The 19,793-nt window shown below is 38.6% G+C and overlaps 2 protein-coding genes across 2 annotated transcripts; one reads left to right on the top strand and one right to left on the bottom strand.

The window, feature by feature from the left end:
* Window positions 1-634: 634 nt before the first annotated feature.
* Window positions 635-7,979, bottom strand: LOC110901024 (peroxidase 60). The gene is made up of 4 exons (XM_022147879.1): window positions 7,758-7,979; window positions 7,470-7,649; window positions 7,227-7,389; window positions 635-1,047 (listed from the first exon to the last, which is right to left on the bottom strand). The coding sequence occupies exons 1-4, from the start codon at window positions 7,977-7,979 to the stop codon at window positions 635-637; spliced, it is 978 nt and encodes a 325-aa protein (XP_022003571.1).
* Window positions 7,980-9,798: 1,819 nt separating this feature from the next.
* Window positions 9,799-12,761, top strand: LOC110901025 (keratin, type I cytoskeletal 9-like). The gene is made up of 5 exons (XM_022147880.2): window positions 9,799-10,392; window positions 10,625-10,818; window positions 11,472-11,527; window positions 11,646-11,813; window positions 12,736-12,761. Exons 1-5 carry the CDS (start codon window positions 9,799-9,801, stop codon window positions 12,759-12,761), a joined length of 1,038 nt encoding a protein of 345 aa, XP_022003572.2.
* The last annotated feature ends 7,032 nt before the right edge of the window (window positions 12,762-19,793 follow it).

Here is a 19,793-nt window from a genome sequence, read left to right as displayed (position 1 = left end):
GCTGCAAGCTTCGATTACTGAAATGCCACTTGTCCATTTTCTATTGGGAGACACATCAAATACTTGATGAGTCTGTATATGGACGCTTCAGATGGCTATTTTCGTAATTGGTATGAGTCAATGGCTATTTTCGTAAATAGCTCTTAACTTTTTCTTTTACTAATATATCTTTTTGACTTTTCTTATTTTCGGTAAATAAGTTGTTTCATCGTACCCCATAATGGGCTCGTGTAAAAGATTTTGACCTGGCGCAATAGATCTCTAGTATCTATCATGTGCATTAGATTTCCATTTTCCACAACATATTTCCATTTGGCATAGGAGAATGCATCTCTTCCGGCAGATGGAAAATATGTTGCGACAAAGGACACTTGTCAAGGTTAATTTAAAATTTTCAAAAATGAAGGTCATTTTATTGGTCATTTGGGTGATTTTCCATATAAAAGCTCTCTATGGTAAAGCTCAAACCTTGCAAAAACTGCAAAAATACTTTTTATTGGATACATATTTAAATACATTATTTGAAATATGGCAACAAGCTGAAATGACACTCCATACCTCATACTAAAATGACATAAGAAAATTAAGAAACTTAAATGACTTTTTTTCAAGAAAATAATTAAAGAAATCAAAGTTAGAGGTTGATTGCTCGGCATGATTTCCTTATCTGTCCTTGTTCTCCTGTGAGAACTTGGATCGCACCCATCTTAACCATGGCTTGACCAAATTTGGTGTTAAAATCATCAGAATGAGCAATGGCTGCAACTGTTGACTGGGTCAATGGGTCCAATGCTAATTCTTGATCAAATTGAAGAACTCCCCTATGCAACATAATCTGAGTGTAGAAAGAGTTGTCCACAGTTGAAGAGGTTGAAGAGTTTTGATCCAAGTTTGCCGTGCTATCAACGGTTGCATTTTGAGGACATACAAGTCTCAGCCATGTTAACAGGCCTAAGTCCATGGTCGGGTCTGGTTCCCCGGTGTTATTGAAGTTGTAAAGACGATCTTTAAATAAAGAACAATGAGCGACTCCAATAGTGTGACCACCTATATAAAAAAACAAACGATCAGCATAAAATTATGCGTTGGCTAGAGGTGAGAGCTTTAATTTGGTTTGTTTATTTATGAATGGGTCGATATTTTGTGTCTCGTTCTAACAAGTAAAAAAAAATATAGTGAGTCAAACGTGTTAAAAGTGACTGTAAATTTCTAATTTTAATTTTAAAACCTACTATATCATGATTCTATTTTATTTTTTGGTGTTTTAGCAAGATGATAAATGTTTTAGAAGGTTTTTGGAAGCGTTTTGGTTTTTAGGGAGTTCCCTACAAAGGGTAACAGACCCTAAAAAAATCTAACACCATCAGATGTTCACGTGGCAAGCGAAGTCATCATATCACAAAACTCAAAAAAATGAGTCTGCTCTTTCAGTAGCAGAATCCCTAAAAACCAAAACAAGTTAAAAAAACTTCTAAAAACGCTGTTGGCCCGAACTTGGATCTTGATCTCTAAATGAGCGTGAATAACTTGAATAACAACAACTTGAATAACTTGATAATAACCGAATGTATACAATATCGATTGAGAGTATATACAATTGATTTCGAATGTAATGAACAAGTACAAATGAATCTAACTATCCCTATTTATAGTTTCCTACGGGTACGAGTGAATAGTTGCGTCTCTTCGTGAAAGGACACGTCTCTTGGATATGTGGTTGAGATTGAATCTTGAAGAGGTGTGTTGAATCTTGTCCACTCGTTCCAACCGTCGCGTCTTCTTCTTCTTTTCCTTGTACCGATTCGAAATGGTGTGTGTGTAGAGACACATCCATTCGGTTATTGAGGTAGTTTTCAACTTCCATTTTGTCACTTCTGGTCCTCGTACTTTGTAACCGCTACTTAATAATAATTCTAACTATCTAACTATGTACATGATGTTAAGAGATTAACCGGTTTTCATTCACCCCCTTAATCTCTAACATCCATGAGTTGCTTTAAATCTTGAATTCCGAGCAGTTCCCTCATTGTAGCAAACTTGATCCTTGCTAGTGCCTTTGTTAGTATATCTGCCCGTTGTAGTTCTCCGCTTATGTGTTCCACAGTGATATCTTCGTTTTCCACGCATTCTCTTATGAAGTGATAGCGTGTGTCAATGTGCTTGCTTCTTCCATGAAAGACTGGGTTTCTCATGAGTGCTATTGCTGAAACATTATCTACTCTGAGTGTTATCTTCTCTTCCTTCCAGCCTGTGATTTCACTTAACAATCTTTTAAGCCATAGTGCTTGACATGCTGCTGCAGTGGCTGCCATGAATTCTGATTCGCATGATGATAGTGCCACTGTCTGTTGCTTCTGTGTACACCAGGTTATAGGTGATTCTCCAAAGTAGAATACCAGACCAGTTGTTCCTTTTCCTTTGTCTGTATCAACTCCAAAACTACTGTCACTATAACCTGTGATCTTACATCCTCCTTGTCTTCTGTAGATGATTCCATGCTCTTTAGTTCCTTTGATGTAACGTAGTATTTGCTTTACTGCTTTCAGGTGTTGTTCTTTTGGTTCTTGCATGAATCTACTGAGTAAACTGACTGGGTAACATAGATCTGGTCTTGTATGCAATAAGTACCTGAGAGATCCTATCAGGCTTCTGTAATGTGTTGCATCTACTAGATCTCCTTCTTCAGTCTTTGTTAATTGAGTTCCTGGAGTCATGGGTGTCTTTGTGTCATTGCAGGATAACATATCAGCGTCTTTGAGTATCTTGTTGATATATCCTGTCTGCTTGATGCCTATCTCACCCCCTGCTTGAATCACTTCTATTCCCAGATAGTATGCTAGCAATCCTAGATCGCTCATATCAAATTTGTTCTTCATCTGAGATTTGAAGATGTCTATCTCCTTCTTTGATGTTCCAGTGACTATCAAGTCATCAACATAGACTCCAACTATTAGTGTAGAGGCTTCCCTTGTTCTTGTATAGATTGCATTCTCTAAAGTACATTTCTTGAAGTTAAGTGACTTTAGGGTTTGATCTAACTTCGTATTCCAAGCTCTTGGTGCTTGTCTCAATCCATACAGTGCTTTTGATAGTCTGTAAATCTTTCCTTCATTTCCTGGCTTTATAAATCCTTCTGGTTGTGATACATAGACTTCCTCCTTGAGATCTCCGTGTAAGAATGCAGATTTCACATCTAGATGATGTACCTCCCAACCTTGATATGCTGCTAAAGCCAACATTAGTCGTACTGTTTCCATACGTGCTACTGGTGCAAAGACTTCGTCAAAGTCTATTCCGTGTTGCTGAACATATCCTTTTGCAACTAGCTTGCTTTATGTCTGACAATATTCCCGTTTGCATCTTTCTTAGTCTTGAATACCCACTTTAAACCTATTGCTTTGTGATCTCTTGGCAACTCCGTCAAATTCCAAGTGTTATTCTTGTTTATTGAGTCTAATTCAGCCTTCATTGCTTCAATCCACTTTCTGTCACTAGATGCTTCCTTGTAATTCCTTGGTTCTTCTTTAGCGAGTAATAATTCATGTGGATCTAGTTGAATTTCTTCTGTCTCTTCATACAGGTCTTCGAGACTTCTTAATCTTACTGGAGTGTCACTGATACTCTCCGTTATACTTTCAGAAGTGGATGGACCTCCACTTGATAGATTGCTTGTATTTCCTGCTGAGTTCTGATTGTACGAATGTGCTGGCGGGGTTACATAGGAGTCTGGTTCCTCTGTCTGATCTACTCCTGAATCGTCATGATGTGGCCCGCTACTACCTGGACTACTTGGCTCATTTTCTTCTAATTCTGGTGGTACGTCATCTTCTTGAATGACAAAGTTTGTCCATTCGGGATTCCCTGAATCTACCGTCTCCATATAACTATTCCAGTTCCATGGTTGACCTTCCATGAACTTTACATCTCTACTGACACATATCTTGTTCTTTGCTGGATCATATAATCTGTATGCTTTTGATCCTTCTTCTATTCCAAGGTAAACCATAGGTGCACTTCTATCATCTAACTTCTTTTGTTGAAGTGGTAGTACCTTAGCGTAAGCAGTGCAGCCAAAAATCTTCAAGTGTTCTAAATTTGGCTTCCTTCCTTTTAGTGCTTCATATGGTGTCTTGTTCACCAGGGCTTTTGTCGGAACCCTGTTTAGTACGTATATCGCGTGTCGTATTGCTTCACCCCAAAAGTTCTGTGGCATGTTCATTGCCTTTAGCATACTGCGAGTAGTTGACAACATCGTCCTGTTTCTTCTTTCCACTACTCCATTTTGCTGTGGGGAATATGGTGCTGTAAGCTGTCTTGCTATGCCGTTGGTTTTGCAATACTTGTTGAATTCAGCCGATGTGAATTCACCTCCTCTATCCGTTCTTAGCATTTTTAACTTGGTCTGCGCTTCCTTTTCCACCTTTTCTTTGAACTCCTTAAATGTTTCGAATGCTTGATCCTTGGAAATTAGTAAATATGCCCACATGTAGCGAGTACAGTCGTCTACAAGTAAGAATATATACTTCTTCCCAGCATGTGTTGGTGGAGTTATAGGACCACACAAATCTCCATAGACTAAGTCCAGAGGTTTTAAAGATCTGAACTTTGCCTGATTTGGAAATGGTGCCCTACTATGCTTTCCTAATAAGCATGCGTCACAGACTTGACTAGCATGACTTATTTGGGGAACTCCATGTACCAAGTTCTTACGAGTCATTTCCTTAATAGCGTCGAAGTGTAAGTGGCCTAACCTTGCGTGCCATAACCATGCTGTGTCTTCGGTCTTTGATAGTAAGCAGATTGGTTTTCCCGTTTTCAGTTTGACTTTGTACAGCCTGTTCTTCATTCTCTTGACTCGCATTAGTAGCTTTCTATTTCGATCTCGGATAGTAAGTAAATCTCCGTCCATAACCACTTTGCAACCGATTTCTGTAAGTTGTCCGAGGCTCAATATATTGGTTTTCAGACTTGGAATGTAGTATACTTGTGAAACAATCTTTTGTTCTTGGTTCAGACATTCCAGTACTATTGAACCTTTGCCTTTAATTTCTACGTGTGACCCATCACCGAATCGTACTTGCCCTGTCACAGTTTCATCTAATTCCTTGAAGTGACTTCGCACTCCTGTCATGTGGTTGCTGGCCCCGTTGTCTAAGTACCATAGATTTTCATTGTCTGAGGCATAACTTGTCGGTTTTATATGTTCCTCGTTTAGCAGAGCCCTTTCTTGAACATTTTCTTCTTGTATTGTCATTAATAATACGGGTGCTTCGTCTTCCTCGACGAGGTTTGAATGTTCTTGTACATCGTCTTTCTCTGAACAGTCCTTCTTGTAGTGTCCAAACTTTTGACACTTAAAACATTGGATTTTACTTAGGTCGGTTCTTGCAAACTTCCTCCAATTTCTAGAATTCTCATTTCTAGGTCTTGATGTAGATCCTTCGTTTCTGGGACTTTGCCTATTTCCGTTGTTACGCCAATTGCCACGCGTCTGGTTAAATCTACCACGACCGCGGTTTCCAGATTGCCTTCCTCTGGTGTTATCCTGATGTGTAAACATAAGCCTATCTTGGCTTTCTCCTTGACTTCCTTTCTTTAACTTGAGACGTTCTTCATACGTCTTTAGTCTTCCGACCGCTTCCTGTAGCGTCATGGTTTCTAGATCGGAGTATTGTTCCATAGAGGCAACGATTTGAGTAAACTTATCTGGTACGCCATTTAAGAGTTTGCGTACTAGAGTCGGTTGACTCATTGTCGTTCCTACTTCAGTTGCTCGGGTAACGATACTATTAATCTTTGCGGTAAACGAATCAATAGTGTCGTCATCCCTCATTTGCAACAATTCAAATTCTGACATTAGCGTGTGCATACGCGCTTTTGTACCCGATCAACGCCAACGTGTCTAATCTTTAGATTTTCCCAAATCTCCTTTGCAGTTTTACAACTTGCGACTTGCAATACAACGTCTTCTGGTATTGCTTGAAACAGATATGCAATGGCAGACTTATCTTTCTTAGTGTCTACCGTTGCATTTTCTGCCGGTTCAATCGTTTCCCACAAACCATTCGCTTCAAGAATCGTCTTGATACGAATAGCCCAAACCGTATAGTTTGTTGGTTTCAGAATCGGACACTGAAACTGGGAAAGAGAATTTCCATTTATCGGACTTTGCCCGGATGATCCTGCCATATCTTCCTGCCGAATAATCTTCACTTCTAATAAACTTTCTTTTGGTTTCAATATATCTCAACAACCCCGATTACCCGAATCGTGTAATAACCAAATAACCAAAATCAAACTAATTCGCACTATAACCCCGGAATCAAAAACAAACGAACCCTAGATTCCTAACCGTTCGGTTCGACCGACTTTCCTAGAACCGAAAATAAAATTCTGAAATGAAACTTTTGCGAATTTAAACGAAATTGAAACCTGATCGCGAATTCCCTGCGATGCCTTGCGATTCCCACGCCTAGAGCCTGATGCTCTGATACCAATTTGTTGGCCCGAACTTGGATCTTGATCTCTAAATGAGCGTGAATAACTTGAATAACAACAACTTGAATAACTTGATAATAACCGAATGTATACAATATCGATTGAGAGTATATACAATTGATTTCGAATGTAATGAACAAGTACAAATGAATCTAACTATCCCTATTTATAGTTTCCTACGGGTACGAGTGAATAGTTGCGTCTCTTCGTGAAAGGACACGTCTCTTGGATATGTGGTTGAGATTGAATCTTGAAGAGGTGTGTTGAATCTTGTCCACTCGTTCCAACCGTCGCGTCTTCTTCTTCTTTTCCTTGTACCGATTCGAAATGGTGTGTGTGTGTAGAGACACATCCATTCGGTTATTGAGGTAGTTTTCAACTTCCATTTTGTCACTTCTGGTCCTCGTACTTTGTAACCGCTACTTAATAATAATTCTAACTATCTAACTATGTACATGATGTTAAGAGATTAACCGGTTTTCAAACGCTTATAATTTTTCTAGACTACCTAGAAGTATAAAAAATAGTATACCATATAAAAAAATAAAATTTTAGGTCAACGAATCGGACCCAGCCCATTTTGACACATCCAGTGTATAATATGTTTCGATCTGACCCCATTTTGGCTAACTACTCAACTCATACAACATGCCCATCTTGCCACCTCTAGTGGTAACTATTGATGGAAATTTATAATACATGAGATAAGAACTCAGTAAAACAATTACCAGAAAGATAGACCATGTCGGTGGCGGTGAGTCCTTTGCTCGCAAAAGTATGAATCGCGCTTGACACGGACGCATTAGGAGCAGGGAGTACTATAGTATTTTCGGCAAGAGACACAAGTCCATCCCTTCTTCCTGTTTGGACAGTATATCTACCTCCACCACTCTACATTAACATAATTTTCATAGTTAATATATAATTAAACTGACAAAATTAACTATAATAAGATGCATTGTTATACTTACCAAGGCAACAACGTCTCTTGTAGCTATAGCAATTATATCAGCACAAGAAACCACCCCTGGGCACACCCCCTCAACCGCGGCTTTTGCAGCATCAATCACATCAAAACCTCTAACGCTTAAATTTGGCGGTGCAGTTTTTTCGGCGTTGTGTCCGTCAAGTAGAATCGATGCATCACAACCCTTTTAAATTTAAATTATTTAATCCATACAAATTTAAAATGATTAGTTAGGGTTTTATGAAACTTTTTTGCATGCATGCATGCATGCATGATATTGGAAAATACTTACATTAACAAAGCAATCATGGAAGTGCATGCGAATCAGCGCAGGAGCGATTGTTTGATCCACGAGGAACTCGGAGAAGACCGTGTTTCTAACGATGGCTTCAACATCTGAAGTTTCACACTTGCCATCATAGAACCCATACTGAAGACCACCAAGAACACAAGTAAGGTTCAAGAAGATGAACCCAACTGCTAGTGCAGCTGCTTTAGTGTTTGTCATGGCCATATTGTTAATGAATTGGAGTGAAGAAGAAGAAGAAGAAATGATAGTTTGGTATTTATAAGGATTGGGGAAGAATATTATTATAATTTGAATATGGCTTTCAGAGTTTCAAGGATCGAGACATGTGGACAACCAGACAATCTCATAGAATAATAGAGTTCAACTGAATAACAATATTATTTTTTGTTTCAGTCATATGTTACATCTAATCTTACTGGCTGCGCTCTCTCTTCATGTTAATTATATCTAATCTTACCGGCTGCGCTCTCTCTTCATGTCAAATAAACTTTAGCAATACGAGTTCTGATACACTGGCGGAACTAGAAGAAATATTAAGGGGTATCCCAATTTTTTTTACTGTGCATTTATAGAACGGAATTTTTTTACCTACATTGCGGGGCAGGGCCGATACTGAAAATTCAAGTGCTCTGGACGAGCCAAAAAAGACCCTTAGGCCTTACTGAATTAAATTTTATAAACTAGTTTTTTTTTTTTCATCTTATTAGTATTTAGGTTAACGAATCAATATTGAGCATTTCACATTTGGGCTAAGCTTTATAAATTAATATTGGCAATAAGCTTTTAGGTTTTAGATTGGGCTAGGTTTATTTTTAATTTTTTGATCGGACTTGCATCAATATTATCATTATCAACATTCGGAGTTGTTTCATTCGGATTTGTATCATTCAGACTTGTATCAACCCGATTTTCATCAAGTTCCTCAAATTTTCTTCTGAAAAAGTTCCTAATAAGAGCTAGTTTGTTAGATTGTGGTTTCATCTTCCCTACTCCCTAGTTTAACAACAAAAATAAACTCTTAAAACCTAGTAACAAATGACAAATATACAAATTAAATTACAAACTACCTACTAGTTATTACTGAACGTCTAAACTAGAATTCTATAACATTATCATACAATCCATAATACATTCATACAATCATACAAGAAGTCAAGAAATCAAATTATCAAAATCAAATAGACATATATTGAACATTCAGATATCGAACGTTCAAAAAATCAATCACACAGGTATCAAAAATCAGATATAGAGGATAATAAAACTCACATACTTCGTCTGTGTGCGACGATTGTGCGAAGATCCGTTAGGCTGCTCCAAGCCACTGTAGGTGCATATGTGCGATTGTTTGGCAGTTCAGGTTCAGGCGTTCAGTTTCTGTGCGTGTGACATTTGGGAATCAAGATCCCTTCTTCGACAATCTGCGTCTGCGACCTCCTGGCCTCCTGCGACGTTTGGTTTTCATATCCTTAATCAATGGGTAATTGAATTACACTGTGCTTTATTATAATTTGGGCCTAATGATTATGAAACTTATTATTTGGGCTAACTACTAATTTCAGGTCTTATATTTTTAGGGGTATCCTCATATATCTTTAGGGGTATCCTAATATATAAAATCGAAAAAAATACACTGCGAATATGGGGTTGAGCCGTAGCCCGTGCTCTGGCCGGGTGTCCATTAGTTCCGACCCTGTTGTGACATATATAAAAATATGATTTTGAATGGGTGAGGGTATTGATAAATCCCCCAAAATTAGGTGCACATCCCCCCAGAAGCAGCGTATAGGGCTATTAGGGGAGTATAAGGTTCGAAAGCATTAAATGCGTTAGAAAAAGTGAATATATACGCCTTTCATTGCCCTATGAGTGGCGTATAAGAAGGTGATAGTTGTAGCATTAAACCATGTACGCCTCTCATTGCCCTATGAGCGACGTACAGGTACGATGTGCGAGGAATTTAAGGTGTAAATACTGACATACAGCGAGTTCAGACTGAAAAGTCTGAAAAGGTGACTCCTATATGCGCTCATTGACCTACACGCGAGTTATCGTCCGAGAATATTTTATTAATCCGGGCATACGGGAACTATTTCATTCAAATGTTGAAAACTCACAAAATAATGATGAAAATTCACAAATAAAAACGTCCGATCAAACCGTGAAGCATAAAGATGTCGTCTTGGACATTGGTTATGTTTTTGGGGAAGATTCGAATCAGACATACGTCTCCGAAAGCGTTTGGTTATCCGACGTTGATCGAGGTGAGGAGGAGGTTGTGTTCCTGCTTTGTTGTGATGACGTGGGTGTGCGTCCCGTGTTGCCTGATTTGAACCAGTTGTTAGTAGATGAGGTGGAACCATATTACGTCGCTCAAAGTTATCCGCAACACGAATACGGGACTTACCATTCGTATAAGGAAAACCAACAGAAGTTAGAGTACAAGGAAGGTGCTAAGGACTTTAAGGAAAATGATAACGAAGTCGAGGAAGGCGTAATATACTTCGAGAAATGTGATCACGACAAGGAGGAAGGTGTTGACGACGACAAAGGTGCTAAAGAGGAAGTGCTAATGACCAGAAAACAAAAGAAAAGGCATGACTTAACCGTCACTTACGTTTATTAGGTATGAAAAAACTAGAAAATGTATGACCCGACCCAAACCCGGACCCGACCCGAAATTTCATACATACCCAAAAATTGTGTCATACATATTAACCCGAGCCCGATGTTCAACCCGAGTTTTTTTTTTTATTTTTTTTTTCCACAAATTAATATATCAATTTGATTTATGTGAATTTCTATTTAATTCAACCAACATACATAATTCTAGTGTACCGTTGTTTTAGGTATTTGGGTCTCTTGAAGAGTTGAAGAATTGGGTTTGCAAAAGAGAAGTTGCGAAAGGTTACGTCATTGTGACCCAACGAACGATACAAAAGACGAAGGTTCATCAGCAAGGACAACGAAGATATGGTTGCAATGCGATCGTGGAGGCGAACCCAAAATTAAAGCAACAGTTCGGCGTTCTTGTAGCAAAAAGGTTGGCTGTCCTTTTAGTCTGATAGGGAAATTAGACGCAAGTAGTGGCAATTGGAGCATAGCGGAGAAGAAAAACAATTATAACCATGAGCCTGCAGAATTTTTCAAGGATCACGCGTTTGCGAGAAGGCTGACCCCGGATGAAGAATGACTGGTGCAGAGACTTTATTTACAAAACATGGAGCCTACCAATATACATTTAACCATAAGAAAACAAAACCCACACAGCGTGTGCATTCTACAAGACATAGCCCGAGGTAACGATAATAGCGCTATTGGTTGACACCAGCCAAAAGGTATTTAGGTATCGAAACCAAATTCAATCTAAAACTTAACATGAGTTTTTAGATGATGGCTAAAATTGGTTGGCTAAATTTTAGTTGTCAGCTAAATTTAGCTCACGTTTTACACGTAGATTATCTTTATTGTTTTTTTGTGAACACCATTGTACTTTTCAAGGTCTTTTGTGGGGCCTAATTGTTTTGGATATGTCTATTTCAATATCTTTTGTACCGTCTTAGCCAGCGTGCTTATTTGTTCTCTTGATTAATTTTTTTTTGGATATGTTTGTTTACGTAAAGGCTAAAATTCAATGTTTATTTTGATAACTTTTTCTACCGATATGTTTATTTTGTTGATTTTCTCCTTTTTTAGAAGATCTGGACACAAAAACTTTATAGGTGAAAGTGGAGTGAATCCTGTTGTTAGACGTGGGGGAATAGGACTGTAGGAGGTCATGGTGGCATTGGGTGAGGTGGTGGTCATGGTGGTGGTGGTGGTGGTGGTGGTTATGATGGTGCAATAACGGTGAAGGCCATGGTGGTGAAGGTGGCGGTCATGGTGGCATTGGTGATGGTGAAAGTGGCGGACACGGTGGTGGTCATGGTGGCATTGATGGTGGTGACAGTGGTCGTCATGGTGGCAGTGATGATTATGGTGGTGGCAGTGGCAGTGATGATTATGGTGGTGAAAGTGGTGGTCATGGTGGCGGTGGTGGTAAGATATGTCCAAGAAAGAGATAAAATGGATGTGATATTGATGTTTAAAGTAGTGAATTTGATAAAAACAAAAACTAAAGGAAGAAAATGGATCAAACTTGTACCAGGTGTTGGTAAACAACTCATTGAGTGGTTTATAAGTATATTGCATTTTATAGTGTTAGGCTCCATCTAAAGAATCGGGTTAAGTGTAATAAGGCCTTTGGGTATACTTTAACCTATTTTAACTCCATCTAAGTGCCATATCAACCTTTTTTCCCCGTTTCACTTTGCCTAACTCCAAGGAAATGGTTTAATTCCATTAACTTCATCTAATCCTATCTTTTAGTGGTTTTTGGTCTAAAAAAGAAAAGAATAATTAATTCAATCTCTTAACATTGGGTTAACATGTTAACACACAACCCATTTAATGTCCTTTAACACAAGAAAGGAGTTGTTTGCAATGTTAGTTAACATGCCATGTCATTGTTAACACTCTAGATGTTAAAATACACCCTATGGCCAAATGTCAGATTTTTCCCAACAATATTCAGGTTATATTACTTAAGGGACCGCGTCGTAAAACTGGGCTATGTTAGTTTTTGTTGAACCGCTAGCTCACAAACTCTCTTGACCTGCTTATAAATACACATCGATGTCTACCATGGACTAGAATCCTCAATCGGTTTGAAGGAGTGCTTTGTTGCAAACAGGGCCGGCCCATGGGTCATTTAAGTAAAGCGAGGGCTTTGGGCCTCCATTTAAAAAATATATATATACGAATTCAATATGGATATTAATAATAAATTTGATGAAATACGCAACAAATGCTATTGTAGTGTAGTGTAGTGGTAATGATCCCAACGTGACATTGTTAAGACACAGGTTCGATTCTTGAGTATGGTTTTTTAATTTTGATATTTTTTTTGGGTTTTTTGAAGGGGACAAGCCTCTTGAAGAGATATAACTGTAAGGTCACTTGGGGTGGCATAGTGGAGTTTCGTTTGAAACTATTTTTTCAAAGTTGAAATTCATCTTTCAAACACAACACAATAACTATTAATGTTGGTTTGTTCCGTGATTATTAACAGTGAATCAAAGAGAAGGGAAATCATAGGTACAAACTACAATTATGTTCCTCCTTTTTTATGTTTTGTTAATTGCTTCTTACATTTCTATGTCAAATCAAAATCTAACTTACAAAGTTCTTTGTTTAAAAATGTTTAAATTATTCGAAAAGGGCCTCAAGTTTTATTTCGCTTTGGGCCTCAAAATAGGTTGAGTCGGCCCTGATTGCAAACCTCGATGGCATAACCCTTTGTTGGCTTATATTAGTTAAGCGACCCGATTGTAAAACCCGGTTACATTATATGTGAAATTAATCTCCCTGCAATATATATCAAATGAATTTTGGAGTTATATATTAGGTATTTTATCTGTATTATATAAGTAAGAATTAGAAATTGATCGTTTGATCAAGAGGACAACTGGAACCAATATTGCTAGTTCAAAAGTACCGTTCAAAAGAATAGTTGGACATTTTGGAATTTGTAGCTAGCTTAAGATAATTTGTTAATTGTTATGTTGTAACTATTTTGGTTTTAGATCGTGTTTGGCATTTGTATGTTTTTGGCTCTAGGCAATTGGTTTTAGACCATGATAACAAATTGTGTTGTCTGAACACGTTGCTGATGCCCGAAACATAAAATGAAAACGAGACTAGTTTTTTTCTTTTCTTTTTTGTTAAATTTGGTATTTCGATTGAAAACCCAAGTTTTTAGGCCACAAGGAATGTTTGCATCACATGTCGCACTTGTCACAATATTACCTTTTTCCTCCATTTTAGCGGCACATCATATTTCACCATTGCTTGCCTCTTACTTGCTACAACTTGTCAAATCATAGGAAATGCATATGTTTCTCATACCACAACCAATAAAAAAAAACCTAACTAAATATGTGATTGGCCAATGTTGAAATGAGCCCCACCACCAAAGGCTTCATCTTCTCGGCAATGGAAGCAAACGCTTACCTTTACCTACCGCATTGTCGAGTGGGTTTCCCAAACCCACACCTTGTGGTCGTATAGGCTTTTACACTTATATGAAGAGATGAGGAAATCAAGCAGAGCGCTTGGAGTACAAACTTTGGCCTTTTATTTAAATGTTATAAAGGCTCAGATCATGTATAGTGGTAATGCCCTTGAACGTTTTGCGTCATGTGGCAGCCCAGTCAGCAATGGGGCATTATGGGCGTTTTCTAAAATGAGTGTAGTGGGGGTGTGGGGCATTATGTTAAAAGATGTGTAATAAAATTAAATAAAAAAACATCAAAAACTCTTATTGGATAAACAAAAGGAAGATGAAGGATGATTGGCCAAACCTAATGAACCAAGGTGTGGAATAAAGCACGCTCCAACTGAATTTGGGTACAAAAACGCCCACAGGGGCGTCAACAGGGGCGTGGTGGGGCGTTTTGTTAAAAAAAAGCCCAAAAAGTAACGAATATAGATGGTCTCATGTGTTATATAATTTTTTTTTAAATGGTTAAACTTACACACCATTAGAATTCAACCTATAATCTTCTACTATCGTAAACTCTATCCAACTTATCAACATCACTGGTTTATTTCTGTTTGAAATACATGTGTGCCATGGAAGTGTTTTCTTTTTGAAAATAAGGCAAGTCAAAGTCATTGTCATTTGTCAAGGGTGGCATGACCTCCATAAAAATTTTAATTGTGTTTTTCTTTTTCTTTCTAAACTCTCAAAATTTTAATTGTGTTTTTCTTTTTCTTTCTAAACTCTCAAAATTTTAATTGTGTTTTTCTTTTTCTTTCTAAACTCTCATTTAGCATCTATTTCAGTTCTTTTTTTTTTCTAATTAGATGTAATATCTAATATTTAAAAAAAAGTATAAATACACGGTTTTGTTTTATTTTATTTTACTTTTTTTCTATGTTTGTTATAAATTTTACCAATAATTGAGGTAATTATATATCCAAGGGTAAATTACACTTTTCGTCCTTTATGTTTGTATAAGATTGCAATGGATGACTTTTAACTTCAATAATTACAGTCGCAGTCCTTTATTTAGAAAACCTATTACACCATAGGTCCTTTGACCTTAACCTGGTTAAATTTTTAGTTAAGTCAGGCATGTGTCTTGCACATGTGGGTTTACCATTATATTTTAAATATATTTAAACAAAAAAACACAAACTAGTCTCTCAATCATATTTCTCTCTCAACATACAAAACATTTTTAATTACAAATCCGAAATCACTATCATCACTGTTAGGGCAGGATTTTTAATGACCTATGATCCTTACTTGTTATCCTAACAATGATCCTTACTTCTGTGACAGGTAATGATCCTCAGAAGAGCTTCAGGATCATGGATCAGCTTAAGGATTCTCATACTAACGATTGTTTGTTTAAATTTCGTATTGTTTTGCAGGAGTAACAAGCTTAACCTGGTCTTGGCAACGTTGCTATGGAATATTCCACGGGTATTTCGCACACGTTTGACTGGAAATGGACGTTGTGGAGAACGTGGGAGCATGGCACAAAAGTCGGATAGTTTGTTAGCATAGTTAACTTCTATTTTTAAAAGGGGTAACAAGCTAGTAATTAGAAACTTAGCCATTTTCAGCTACACCCACTCTCGTACAACTACACTCTTGAAGCATTCGACAAACACTTAACAGTTTTCACACACTTTTACACACTTTACCATAGTGATCCTTGTACCTAGCTCGTTACTATCCGAAGTTGTAAACATTTATTGATTAATTTGAGCTTGGTGATCGGTAGTTTCCATCACCCGAGGTTTTTTATGCCGGAGATCATTCATTGATCAAGGGCTTTTTCCTCGTATAAATCCTTGTGTCGTTTGTGCAATTTACATTGAAGTGATCCTTATCATTGTTCCTCATTTCAAGCATCATTCCCCATAACTAAGAGTTTGGTTGCATTATCCTCATCAGATTTTTGACCAAAACAGTTTGGCGCCCACCGTGGGGCAATTGGTGCTTCATTCCTAAGAAGTTTTTCTGTTGGTGATCATTCTGGTTCATTGCATACAAGTACATGGCTTCATCATTGAAGAATACCTCTACTGCAATATCTGCGGTCAATTCATCTCAGGGCATTCCACCTTTGCCTCCACCACCTGCTGGATCTCAGAAAAATGCTGAGAAGAAACCAACTCCCATTTTCTCCAAACCTCCAACTTCTTTTGCTTCTTACACTCCTACTACTAGTGACATGTTTACTTTGATTTTGCAGATGAAGGATCATACACAGCAGCAGGATAAGACCAACGAAAGGATTCTCAAGGAAATCGGAGATCTCAAGAAACAAAAGAGAACGGCAGAGGATCATTCCCCGTTGGTGCCCAGATCCTTGAATTTTGATACTCCGGTGATTACTTCTCAGCCATCAGTGGTTCCAGATGTAAAATATGTGGATGGACCAAAAGGAGTGCACTACGGATCAACAACAGTGACTCAGGCATCAGGCTCATATTTCCAGCCAACAGGATCCTATCCTCAGCATATGGGATCCTTCACGAGTTCGGGAGGACACTCAGGAGCGCAGCAGATTGAGGGGTTCTGGCCGTTTCCAGGATCATCCCAGGTTCAAGGATCCTCCTTTGTTCCAGGATCATCCCAGGTTCAAGGATCTTCCTTTGTTCCAAGATCATCCCAGGTTCAAGGATCCTCCTTTGTTCCAGGATCATCCCAGGTTCAAGGATCCTCCTTCGTTCCAGGATCATCCCAGGTTCAAGGATCCTCCTTTGTCCCAGGATCATCCCAGTTTCAAGGATCCTCCCAGATGCCAGGATCCTTAAGGAGTTTGCAAACAGGAAGTTCAGATGTCCATCAGGGAGATTTTATTCCGATGCAGACCATTGCTTCTACTGGTCCTTCGATCATTCCAGAGTCTCAACAATATGGATTCACATCCGGTGTTCCTAATTTGAACCCGGTGGGAGGTAACACTCTTAATAATTCTCTTACCACTAACCATGGATTCATGCAGGATACAGGTATCAACCATGCCATGGCCAAAGAGTTGCAAAAGTTGAAGGATATGATATCAAGTGTTCCAGGAGTGGTCAAACCCATCCCAGAGATCGCAGATGGAAGCCATAAGATATCTCGTTTTGCACCACCGATCTGTGATGCTGAGATACCCAAAAGGTTCCATGTGCCAACCATGAAGCTGTATGATGGTTCGACGGATCCTGAAGAACACATAGCACAATACAAGGAGAGGATGGAGATCAATCCAATCCCAGAAAGGTTAAAGGAAGCATTCCTATGCAAAGGATTCGGATCCACTCTCACAGGATCGGCTCTTAAATGGCTGCTAAGTCTTCTTCCCTACTCTATTACCTCATTTGCTAATCTAGTTAACCTGTTTAATAATCAGCTTTCTTGTAGTAGAAAATTTGAACGTTTAACTAGTGATTTATACAGGATAACCCAGGGTCATAATGAATCATTAAGGGATTACATTACCAAATTTAGTAAAGAATCCTTAGACATTCCCAACCTGGATATAGCCACGGCTGTTGAGGCCTTCAAAATGGGATTGCTTAGGGATTCATTGTTCTATGATGACCTTGTTATGACACCATGCAGGAACCTAGATGAGGTAAGAACCCAGACACTCAAGTTCATCCGGCTAGAGGATGATAAGAGGATCCAGGAGAGATTAGCAGGATCCTCAAAGCAAGAGAAGCAAGGATCCTTGTTCAGGAACAACAAGTTCAGATCCTATAACAGATCTGATAACCAGAACGTGCATGCTGTTGATCAAGAAGAGGATGATGAGGATTATCCTCCAATTTCTGAATATTGTTTTTCTGTTGATAACAATGAACTAATCCTTGCGATGCAGAACCTAGGTGATAAAGCTAGATGGCCCAGGAAGAATGACAGGCCAGCTGCAACCAAAGATAAATCAAAGTGGTGTGCATACCATGAAGATTTTGGGCATCTCACAGAAGAATGCATTACACTAAGAAAGGAAATTGGATACTTGTTGAGCAAGGGGCATTTGAAAGAATTATTGGGGAGAAAAAAGTCAAGGACTCAGGATCCTGAAAGGATCCCCGAGAAAGCTCCGGCCCCTCCAGCAGATGCACAAGTAGTTAACTTTATTTCTGGAGGATCGGACATTTATGGCACATCCTTCTCAGCAGCTAAAAGGCATGCAAAGGAAACCAAAATGGATAATGGAGAAAGACCCATTCGAACATCAAGTGTCTCCGAAGGAAAAGTCATAACCTTTGATGAGGATGATCGTGTTGATATCCAGGATCCTCATCACGATGGTTTAGTTATTACTCTTTTCATTTCTAACCATTTTGTCCGCGGGATCCTTATTGACGGAGGAAGTTCAGTGAACATTATCCAGCTTGATATTCTAAAGAAGATGGGTATCCCTGAATCAGATACATACCAAGATCCTCCGTGCTCGTGGGATTCAGTGGCGAAACTAAGAATACCCTGGGGGACATTAAACTCCCAATATACATCGAAGGCCTACATTCTTATCAAAAATTTTGTGTTATTGACTGTTTATCTTGTTGTAATGTTATCCTTGGCAGGCCCTAGATACACGATATGAAGGCAGTCCCATCTACCTACCATCAATGTGTGAAGCTCCCTAGTCCTTGGGGAATAGTCAAGATTGATAGTGATCAGCAGGAGGCTAAGAACTGTTACACTTCATCGCTGAAACCAGCCCCGAAGTCAAAGGAGCAATAGCAATCAAAGTATCCTCCAAGGGATGTCTTGGAGGCAAGAGAGCAGGATGTGGTAGAAATCCTCATGGATCCTGATGATCCTGAATCCAAGATCTATATCGGATCAGGGATCCTTGGCAAAATGAAAGAAGACCTCGTATCCTTCCTCAAAAGGTGGAAAACTACCTTTGCATGGAAGCATGAGGATATGACAGGTATATCTAAGGATATTATCACTCATAAACTTGGCATTGACAGGTCATTTAAACCAATCCATCAAAAAAGGAGGAAGTATGCACCGGAAAGAAATGCCATTATCCAGGAAGAGGTAGAGAAATTGCTCCGGGCATGTATGATTAGAGAGGTCAAGTATCCAAGATGGTTGGCCAATGTGACAACCCTCACAAAACCAGGTATCCGTACGACTTAATTAACCCAAAAATGATGCCTAATTACTTAACTGAGATTTATGATAAACTGCTACTTGATTTTTGATACTTGTACATATCTGCATCATACTTTGATTTTTCCGTCACTACATTACTTATTTACTGAACTTTAGTGACAAACATGATGCACAAAAGCACAGTAGCATTTGAACGGATAACCTATTTGACATGCTGATATAGCCAGCATCAGGCAGACACTGCCTCTAAAGGCCTGTATGAGCCAGAAATATTTCACTACACCCAAAGTGTGTGTAAGGATACAAGGGTTGTATAATTACGTCTCTAGGAATAAGATACAGAGATTGGATGTGCCTAAAACGTACTCTAAGCACAAAACACAGCACTTCTGTCAACATACTAGCTTCTAGCTAATTAATAAAGTGCCAAAGCATGAGGAAAATATTCCTGACACTTTGCAGAATAAATTGTGTCGCTAAAAATATTATTTACGACGCTTAAAGGATTACTTAAGCACTTTAACGGATTACTATCCAACTGAACAACCGGACTATACCCGGAACATAAAAATATTGCCAGAAATATTATTAGTATTTTTCTGAGCCAGTTAGGGTCCCTGATTACCCTAACACCCGCTTTATAACGCAACACTTAACTAACGGAGTTAAACTCTAAACTAACTTGGTGAACGTAACTAAACACTAACTGTTTAGTTGGAATTGAACCGGGTACCCCCCCCCCATTACAATCGGCCACCTAAAGGGGAGACAAGGCCCGAATTCTTTTTAATATTTTATTGCTTTTGCCTAATATCTAGAAAGCATGAAATCCG

The sequence above is a fragment of the Helianthus annuus genome, chromosome 13 (genome assembly GCF_002127325.2).
Source record: "Helianthus annuus cultivar XRQ/B chromosome 13, HanXRQr2.0-SUNRISE, whole genome shotgun sequence".
Taxonomy (NCBI): Eukaryota; Viridiplantae; Streptophyta; class Magnoliopsida; order Asterales; family Asteraceae; genus Helianthus; species Helianthus annuus.
Note: the sequence above shows the minus strand (reverse complement) of the source record. Positions and strands in the feature narration are given on the sequence as shown.

Bases quoted from the DNA above. Each gene is read 5' to 3' on its own strand.
- LOC110901024 (XM_022147879.1), bottom strand. From the start codon at position 7,979: ATGGCCATGACAAACACTAAAGCAGCTGCACTAGCAGTTGGGTTCATC. The intron at 7,650-7,757 runs GTAAGTATTTTC...TAAATTTAAAAG, and splicing joins TCCATGATTGCTTTGTTAAT to GGTTGTGATGCATCGATTCT. The intron at 7,390-7,469 runs GTAAGTATAACA...ATGTTAATGTAG, and splicing joins CAAGAGACGTTGTTGCCTTG to AGTGGTGGAGGTAGATATAC.
- LOC110901025 (XM_022147880.2), top strand. From the start codon at position 9,799: ATGCGCTCATTGACCTACACGCGAGTTATCGTCCGAGAATATTTTATT. The intron at 10,393-10,624 runs GTTTATTAGGTA...CCGTTGTTTTAG, and splicing joins ATGACTTAACCGTCACTTAC to GTATTTGGGTCTCTTGAAGA. The intron at 11,814-12,735 runs GTAAGATATGTC...GGTTTTTTGAAG, and splicing joins TGGTCATGGTGGCGGTGGTG to GGGACAAGCCTCTTGAAGAG.